The sequence below is a fragment of the Palaemon carinicauda genome, chromosome 6, assembly GCF_036898095.1.
Source record: "Palaemon carinicauda isolate YSFRI2023 chromosome 6, ASM3689809v2, whole genome shotgun sequence".
NCBI lineage: Eukaryota > Metazoa > Arthropoda > Malacostraca > Decapoda > Palaemonidae > Palaemon > Palaemon carinicauda.
Window position 1 is genome coordinate 17,823,738 of NC_090730.1, and position 10,000 is coordinate 17,833,737.

Below are 10,000 nucleotides of genomic sequence, written 5' to 3' on the forward strand. Positions count from 1 at the left end.
ATATATATATATATATGTATATATATACATGTATATATATATATATATATATATATATATATATATATATGTATATATATATATATATATATATATATATATATATATATATATATATACATGCATATATATGTGTGTGCGCGGTTATGTGTGTTTTATAGTTTTATAGTTGTCCTGATGTTGAGTTGTCCAGGTGTTGAGTTGTCCCAGTGTCGAATTGTCCGTGCGTTAATTCGGCGGTGTTGAGTTGTCCCTTTCCCCTGGTGAGAGGGTGTACCCCGAGAGAGGTGAGAGGGTGTACCCCTAGAGATACACTCGGAAGCCAAACTCTCCCATTAATTGCCGAACCAGCTGGTTGTACTCGTAGTTAGGAAATAGGGTGGGGAAGGGAAGGGATGAATATCTGTGTTTGCTTGTTTGTGTGTGTGTGTTCATATCTATCTAAATATTTTTGACGGTTCGGGTACAAGAGTGAATTAGAGTATTTATCAACAATCTCCAATATAAGTTTGGTCTGCTATAAAATGATGTCAAATAATGGAAATTTTTTGTCCGTTCAACGATTTTGAAATATATCCAAAGTTACAAAAGTTTGGTATCAGATTAGAAGGAAATTCATATCTGCCCCACTTATTCTAAAATTTAGTTTTTTATCGCTTTTTTTTACTCTACATCTAGAAGCTTGAACTGTTTTTGCAGATAATACACCAAGTGTGTCATGCATAGTTAAGGAGGGATATATTTAATATATTTTTTCTTTTCAGAAAATGTGTCTTTAATAGGTTCAAATAGCAACCAACATTAGAACCCGTTTAAAAGGGATTTTTATAATGGATTCCATTATTACTAGACAAAATAAGAAAAAAATAGTTTTAATCTTCCCATATAGACATAGTCATTTATAATTATGTAAGAAGAATGTTAACCGAACTGACAAAGGATAAGACTGTGAACCAAATAAAAATACTTTGTAATGAAAATAAATATTTATTAAGATCAGATATCTTTGGCCTATTTTACTCCATATGAAAAATAACATTAAGATTTATAACGACGATCAATCAAGTAAATATCAGAAATTATCTTCCAAAACCGAATCCTCCGAAGCCTCCAGATCCAACAGGGGGTTTGCAAACATGTTCCTCGAGACACCTGTCGAAGCAGCACTTGTCGACACCTCCGCATTTGCTGTCATTGGAGCATGTCTGTGGAGGGGCAAAGCTCCTGACGGGTGGGCACTGAGGTCTTACGGGAGGGCATTGACCAGGCTTGACGAAGGGAAGGGTTTCAGGCTCGTTGTTGCTCTCGCAGCAGTAGGCCTGTCCCTCGGGAGTTCGGCACCAACGTCTGCATGTCTGGGAAGCACCACCTCCAAGGCCCCCTCCAAATCCTGGGTTGATTCCTCCAAAGCCACCTCCATGTCCTCCTCCAAAGCCACCCCCATGGCCTCCACTGATACCTCCAAAACCACCACCAAATCCTTGATTACCGCCACCGAAACCTTGGTTTAATCCTCCAAAGAATCGTTTATTTCCTCCATTATTTTTATCATTTGCGAAGGCAACTGCTGACAGACAGCAAACGAAAACAAGCTGTAGTCCCTGGAGAAAAAAAGAGGAAATTATAAATCAATATTTTACTTTTATTTTTATTATCTGAGTAAAACTAATAAACAATGATTTTGTTTACACTTTCTTTCCATTTTGTGAGCGTTTAGAGATATATCGAATTGAAGTGGCAACTGTAAGTCTTCATAAGATAAACTCAAAGATATGATAAACTTCAAGAAAGAACTCATGGATTACTCACCTTCATGTTGTTTATAGAAGATTCGGATGAGTAGTGATTCTTCTTCTTCTGTTGTGAGAAGTGATTGCTGTCTACTCGAAGCTCAGTCCTTTATACCTCAAATTGCGTCCGGTAAAATTCCCTTCGCAGATGTTGCGTTGCGGGAAACCCGGACCATTTGAACCTGCAGAGCAAGTGACGCATCTCTCGTTCACAACAGAATTTTGATGTCTGTTATTACGATTGTTTAATATTTATTGTTTAGTTAGATTTAATTTACCCTTCTCATTATAAGAGACTTAGATGACTCGAAAGTCAACCGAACCTAGAAACACTAGATGAGAAAGTAATATACTTTACAATGCATGATGAGGTAGGAAGGAATTTTGAGAAAAGTTGGCAATTGAAAATGTGTCTTATTTCGAAATTTATCTCTTTTATATAAGAGTTGTTATGGTTTCCCACATATCATGAAGGAAAATATAATATAACATGAACTTGAGCTTTTGTGACAGCGATTAGTTCCAAAAAGGAAATAAAAATAATGAAGTATTAGAAGATCTGAAATTCTATCAAAATGATAATATCGAAGAAAAATATATCAGTATAATTATATCTGTGTCTCACCTTCTCGCAAGTAGATTTGAAATGCAATATGAGCGTCTACGAGATAACTTCCTTAAAATTTTGTATATAAACAACAAGTAGTATTTTTGTGGGGTCCCAAAACCAATAAACAATCAGTGAAAATGTTCCAATAACGATAATCATATAACCTATGCCCTTGAGAAGGACACCGAGCCACAAGTACCAACAAATAGGCAAGAGTAAACCCAATGACGTCAAGCTGATGACGTCACATCTACACAGTTAGATCGAGTCTGCATCTTACACTGTTGCCTGAACACTGGAGAGTAACAATCATTTCTTTACTTGTAACCAAGACCTGTAGGTCTTGCTTGTAACAAAGAAAATGATGTGGTTTGCGTCTCTAAGAGAGTTAATTTGACTGTTTTCCACCGAATGTAGAAACCCATACTAAAATTGAATATAAATCTTCAGAAAAAATATTCTCATGTTAGAGGTTTAGTGATTTCATTTCTTACCATTGATAAATGTAACTTGAAATATAAGTCATTGTGTTATTATTCTGTTAGGCCTAAACTTATATTCACCTAAAACACCTAAAGATAATATATCTGTTAATGATAATTTCTACAAAGAAACATAATGGACTGAACTTCACAGGAATTAGTAATTTGTTCTATATTATTAAACAACGAAGGAAAACAAAGAATCCCTAGCTTTCTCAACAAGTTATGAATTCCGTACCCTACTATTTCCTTTGGCTTTTCTTAGAGTTGAGGAACTGGTTTTACGTGTCTGTACTCCACCCTCTCCCCACTCCGGCAATGTTAAGTAAATGTAACGATAATTTCTATAATCGACTGGTCACCAGAGAATTTCCCCTACTCGTCAGTAATTTTTTTTTTACCGTTGCTAAAGAATTGTAGATTTGGAAAATTCCATTTTTCGACATAAATGTAATTGGAGAAGATTTATGTCCAACAGATGCACTTATTGTTTTATCATTGTTAATGGAAAATACAGTTTGATATCATTAAGTATATTGACATTCTTAATCAAATCACAAAGATTATATCAGGTCGTTTCCTGATGATTTCAGATATTTGCTCGGCGTCAATGACCTTGGATGTCAGGATGCCAGATAACTCCTAATCAATCAGTTAATTAATCAGATATTTGTCATATTTTGATAAATCATGATATAAAAAAGAATTTAAAAAGAAAAGTATCGAAAGAAGAAATAATTTGATATTTTATTAGAGATGAGATAAAGAAAATTAGGTGTGAAAAATTACATGAATGATTAGGTCGATAATTTTTTATAATAAACGAAACAATTAGCATTTTATGTGTGATTTAAAAGATGGCTTCCGATAGTCTGCAAAGCTATACGTCTTCAAAAGAATCCGAAATATTGTAATTAACAGCAATGGATGTATTTGATAAATATTAGATGAAAATACACACTATTTTGTATATATGGTATATATATATATATATATATATATATATATATATATATATATATATATATATATATGTAAGCATAAGAATAAATATTCATATATACTGTACAGTATACACATATACAGAATGTTATTTTTCGATTATTAAAATAATTTTATGGCAGCTGATTACTGCCTAAATTGTACACATACATACATACACACGTACACACATATATAAATCCATACATACATACATATATATATATATATATATATATATATATATATATATATATATATATATATATACATATCCCTTTCTGAGTAAGGATCTCTGAACGTGGTGAAGGGGTTTGTGTATTGTCATGATCAGCAAAGCTGTACTAGTCAGGGACAACCATGCTAGGTTGGTTTCCTGTGAGTGATCAGGCAAAAATCTCCCACCATCACTGGCAAGCGTGGTGATGAAAACTGGCCCAAACCAATTCATGAATAAAGACATGTTTGGGGTATCAGTCCTACACTGGACTAAAAACGATTGCATTTGTTGTTGTAATTATAAACAGTATATGTATGTATTTGTGTGTCTGTGAGTGTGTATGTATATGTATATTTCTATATATCTATCTATATACACATGTATATATATATGTCTATATATATGTATATACATATATATATATTTACTGTATATATATATATATATATATATATATATATATATATACATATATATATATATATATATATATATATATATATATATATACATGAGCGTGTATGTATATGTATATATATGTATATATGTATCTATCTATCTATCTATATATATATATATATATATATATATATATATATATATATGTATATATACAATCATATATACATACATATAACTTTAAGCATCTTGGAAATCCTATATCTGAAAATTCAATATCATTTTTCATATTATAAAGGAAAACTTGCCAAGAAAGAATCAATTTTCTGATCAATAATGAGTATTCAAGTTAAGCACTGATTCATGAAGAATCCTAGTTACATCATTAACAAGTAACACCCAATTTTGAAATCGTATTACAAAATGTTTGTATCCCGATTGAAGGTCAACAATGGAAGCGTTTGCATTCCCGTCTACTTTTCACAACAGCTTCTTGACAATAAAGCCATCGGCTGTCTTGTTGGATGCTTTCAAACCTGTGTAAAGAACAGTTGATATATAATATTTCCAGCTCCTTCACACAGAAAATTTGTAAAGATGATATCTGAACTTTTCTCTGTCTGTCTGTCTGTCTCTCTCTCTCTCTCTCTCTCTCTCTCTCTCTCTCTCTCTCTCTCTCTCTCTCTCTCTCTCTCTCTTATATATATATATATATATATATATATATATATATATATATATATATATATATATATATGAATATGTCATCCCTCTCCCAACCAAACACTATAATAATTAAGGCTAGTACTACAACCATTGCTATATTTTTGGTACCAAAGCTATTTTAATCAAGAGAGGACTTTTTTAAAACTTGGTGCAAAGAGCGGAGTATTTTCTGGCCTAAGTGGTTGATAGATGGCATATATACTTATTACTTCGTTCAATATATATCCGTTCATGAATGCGTTTTCTTTTCAAACTGGCTGAAATTCAGTTAATTACAAAGAGAGTTTATATATAAATTCAAAAGATAAATAACATTTCAGTTTTTTTTATCATGTTGCTTGTTAATTATCATACCCTATTTGTTTTGATTTAATAAATTAGTTATGATGTGATGAATTCAGATGACTTTCATACTTTTTGTTTTTAACTTATTTTCTCCTGTTCAAATCTCAGTCATTTCTTAGCTCGAACAGGTTGCCTAATGGTCTTCAATTTCTAAGAACATCATCAGTTAGAAGATTTGTCTTCTACAGCAGCAATTTGAAAATGATTTGAAATAATAGATTGTCGTATTCATGTTCAATTTTACTTTTTTTCTGTTAGAACTGTTTGAAATCTAAGTCACAAAATTTCTTTTGTTAGAATGGAAGATGTGAATTCATACTACTTTTGAACCTTTTCTAAACTTCAGTTTTTTAATCCCTATTGTTTATTATTTATCTGGAATATGAACTTTTACATCAATACATAAAGCGTGTCATGATTAGTTATAAGGAGAAATTTAATTGATTTTATAGTTGATCTCTTTAATAAGTTTCTTGGTCAAAATCGCTCTTTTAATTGCGTCAGGTAACAAACTGCCAAAGAAGCAATTTAAGAGTGATGTGAAAATTTTGTTTCATTATAACTGTGCAAAATAAAGTTTATTTATTCTTTGAAAACTTTTTTATACTAAAATATATGAAAAGATATGTAAACACTTATCTGACACGAGTGTTAATCTTTAACTGACAAAGGATAAGATTAGGAATAAGATAAGAAGACTTAGTAAAGAAAATAAATATTTATTATTATCAAATATCTTTTATCTCTTTTACTCCAGAGGATAAATATTAATCACATTTACAACGACGGACAATCAATGGAAAGTAGAGAATTATCTTCCAAAACCGAATCCTCCGAAGCCTCCAGATCCAACAGGGGGTTTGCAAACGTGTTCCTCGAGACACCTGTCGAAGCAGCACTTGTCGACGCCTCCGCACTTGCTGTCATTGGAGCATGTCTGTGGAGGGGCAAAGCTCCTGACGGGTGGGCACTGAGGTCTTACGGGTGGGCATTGACCTGGCTTGACGAAGGGAAGGGTTTCAGGCTCGTTGTTGCTCTCGCAGCAGTAGGCCTGTCCCTCGGGAGTTCGGCACCAACGTCTGCACGTCTGGGAAGCACCCCCTCCAAAGCCATGGTTGATTCCTCCAAAGCCACCTCCATGTCCTCCTCCAAAGCCACCTCCATGTCCTCCACTGATACCTCCAAATCCTCCTCCAAATGCTTGATTTAATCCTCCAAAGAATCGTTTATTTCCTCCATCATTTGCAAAGGCAACAGCTGCCATACAGAAGACGAAAATAAGCTGAAGTCCCTGAAAAGAAAGGAAAAAGGAAATCAGAAACTGGTGTAATGTAAGATTTTCTCATTCAAATAGATTTTTGAAGTCAAAGAGATATTGCTAATAAGTATTATAGATACTCAAAGATAAAAGAAACTTCTTTTACTCACCTTCATATTTTCTGTAGCAGAGTTGATGACCTGTGATTCTTCTTCTTGCCTTGTGAGGAATGGTTGCTGTTCCATCGAAGCGCAGTCCTTTATACCTAACCACAACATTCGGTATAATCCCCTTCCTCGACGTTGCTCTTGTCCATCGTGGAAAGGCCGGCCACTTTGAACCTGCAGGGCGAGTGACTCATCTCACATTCATGGCGGGCCAGGGGAGTTTTCCATTGTGATGATTCCATGAATTATGAATTTTTTTTTCTTTTTTTTGTTGTTGTTATTTTCATATGAGATTCCGTTGAAAGTATTGGAAATTAAAACAAAGATGCCATTTGAGTAAACGTAGTTTATATTACTTAAAGTGTTGGATTTGGTTATTTTGTTTTGATATTATTATAAGAGATTTTGTTGAATGTATTACAAATTAAAACCAATATGCCATTTGAGTAATTTTAGTTCATATTACTTAAAGAGTTGGATGCCATTGACTCGAATTTCGTCTTATGAAATTGTGCATTATTATATAATGTATATCTCGAACAAGAGAACTTGCTAGATTATTTTCTAAGATGATAGAAAACATGCATTTAGAGCAGTAAAAATTTTATTCAAAAATTTTAAAATTCTAGACATACAGCAATTACTATTGAAGGGGAAAGTAAAATAAAAAAAAATATCAAAAGATTTTAAAATCTATTACAAAATTGTTCACTGGGAAGAGAATTTTGTTTGTTAATAAGGACATTTGTGTCTGCAATCTAAGGCCGTTGCTTGGCAATGTAACACGAGCCTTCATAAATGACTTTTTACTGATTTATTTTACTAAAAAGAAAGATAGAAAGATAAACATGCATAGTCTTATTCAAAATAAACAAACCCCGCACCTATTGACTGGGTAAAGAACTAAACATTCTAGTAATGACTTTTTATATAACGCAAATTACGTCTTAAAGACAGTGGGTGGGTCACCAGCAAATGACCTCGAATGGATGACCTTGGATTGAGTCTGCATCTTCAGAGAATGGAGAGCAAACAAGTATCCCGATAACAACAAAGATCGTTTCAGGTAAACAAATTGTTTGTGTTGTTTACTGATAACCGAAATATGAAGGTTAATTAAAAATGAATATTAAATCACACTCGATCATTCAACTTTTTCTCAGAATTATAAAGCATTGTTCATTTTTCTTTTTTTCTCCGTTGATCAGAGTAATGTAATTTAATAATTACCACATACCAACGCGTCATGCGACACTCATTAATTAATATTCATTGTTGTAAATAATAATTTTATGTTGTTAGGGAAAGTATTCATATTCATTTGTAAATGATTATGAATAGGCTTCTTATTTAAATGAATTTAGATGCCTAAGATCCACAAAACTAGTTTTTCCTGCATTGTGGGTCAAAGAAGAACGCTGAATCATTAGCTTCTTAAACAGTTATGAAATTCGATACTAAATAATTCCTGGGAGAAGTTCGAAATTGAAGAACAGGATTTTCTTATTCGTCTTCTCTCGTCTGTCACTGGAAATGTTGAGAATTTCTTTGTTATGAAGATTTAACTAATTGATACGTCGTCTGGAAATTTCCTGCTCGTGAAGGAAATCTCCAGTGTTGCTACATTGGAACTGAGTGGGAAAACTCGGGGTTTGATTCAAAAGGAATTCAAGTATTATCTTATGAAGCAGGTAATACACTGTTAAAAAACCCGCATTTTAATTGGAAATTCACCGTAAAAATATAATGGTCTTAGCCGTATTTCGGTAAAATACCAGCGACCGTAATTTTACCTTATTTCTTTATTAAATTTTACAGGTTGGTGACCGTAATATAACTCCTTTAGGTTCATATATCCATTTTTAAAACGGTAAAAATCCTGGGATAAATGTTTCCACACATTTACCATTTTTTAATTCAGATTTCTAACAGTGTAGGTTAGGATGATTAATGAAAAAAACTGAATTGGTAACCTAAATGAATCAAAGAAAATTCAAGTAACGTACTTTAACATTTTTCCAATGAATGGCCACATCGAACACTAATGGTAATGTGAGGCAAGCAAATTGCATTTTTGATATTTTCTAAGTAAAGAAAATAATTCGCAAAATTTTATTTTGCAATGGAAGAATAGTATACCATAAGACGACAGATCATCAAAGAGACTCAGTTTCCAGCAACCTGTTAGAGGTTTGAAAGTGGAGAAACCGGTCTCTGTATCGTTGTATCTAAAGTGTGCTTCCTTCAAGGAAAAATGAACTATAAGTGTTCACGCTCGGACACAATACGTTGTGGCAAAGAGCTCTTCTCAGTGGCCACCATTGAATGATTTAACTATAGTGCTTCAGAAATATTCTAAATGAACTCTCAAGAGAACGAGAAAGACGAAAAGAGCAGTGTGTTTTTAGTACTAAACTTGCTTAATATTACTCATCAACTTTTCCTTTTCATTATTTCTGTGTATCTTAACAAGATTGAATTTAGTTTTAATTTCTCACAAGCAAAGATCATGTAATAATAAGAGGCTTAAGATCGTCTTTTTGTATTGTGTATTCTCTGAGACCACAAAAGGTGAAAGTTCATGTAATGTCAAAAGGTGCCGTTGCTGTTGCCATGACTTCGACTACGGGCAAGTTGTGTTTTTCTTTTGTAGTTTATTTTCATCTGAATAAGATTTTATCTCGTGTGGGTGATTTACATGGATACATATTTGCCTTCAGATAGTTTAGCAATATATACCTTGGTTCATCTTTGTGGAATACAATAAAATGTAGTTAGGAATTTATGCTGACAGAAATATATTTTCCACTACGTGTACCTCATGACACTGGTCGCAAATAGAATGCAGTTGGGATTTCATGTAGTTAGGAATTAATATCGACGAAAAGATATTTTCCACAACATGTACCTCATGACATGACGATGGTCTCAAACGAAATCGAAAACTTTTGTAGGATAGCGATGGTCATTGGTGGTAAAATTTGACTTTTTTTCTTCTTTATAGTTATCATATTGTTAAACC

The 10,000-nt window shown here is 32.9% G+C and overlaps 2 protein-coding genes across 4 annotated transcripts in view; both read right to left on the reverse strand.

The window, feature by feature from the left end:
- LOC137642465 (uncharacterized) overlaps window positions 1-1,926 on the reverse strand; it is a 16,737-nt gene extending 14,811 nt beyond the window's left edge. The window contains exons 1-2 of one of the 2 annotated variants that reach the window (XM_068375045.1): window positions 1,810-1,926; window positions 979-1,601 (exon numbers count right to left, since the gene is read on the reverse strand). In XM_068375045.1, coding sequence (XP_068231146.1) covers window positions 1,080-1,601; window positions 1,810-1,815 — 528 coding nt within the window. In that variant the 5' untranslated portion in view covers window positions 1,816-1,926 and the 3' untranslated portion in view covers window positions 979-1,079. Of the gene's footprint in view, window positions 1-978; window positions 1,602-1,809 lie in introns of those variants that run through there. The other variant, XM_068375047.1, reaches the window with a different exon arrangement.
- LOC137642463 (ATP-dependent RNA helicase glh-2-like) overlaps window positions 1-7,167 on the reverse strand; it is an 87,617-nt gene extending 80,450 nt beyond the window's left edge. The window contains exons 1-2 of one of the 2 annotated variants that reach the window (XM_068375039.1): window positions 6,982-7,140; window positions 6,191-6,844 (exon numbers count right to left, since the gene is read on the reverse strand). In XM_068375039.1, coding sequence (XP_068231140.1) covers window positions 6,365-6,844; window positions 6,982-7,089 — 588 coding nt within the window. In that variant the 5' untranslated portion in view covers window positions 7,090-7,140 and the 3' untranslated portion in view covers window positions 6,191-6,364. Of the gene's footprint in view, window positions 1-6,190; window positions 6,845-6,981 lie in introns of those variants that run through there. The other variant, XM_068375037.1, reaches the window with a different exon arrangement.
- Between the last annotated feature and the right edge of the window lie 2,833 nt (window positions 7,168-10,000).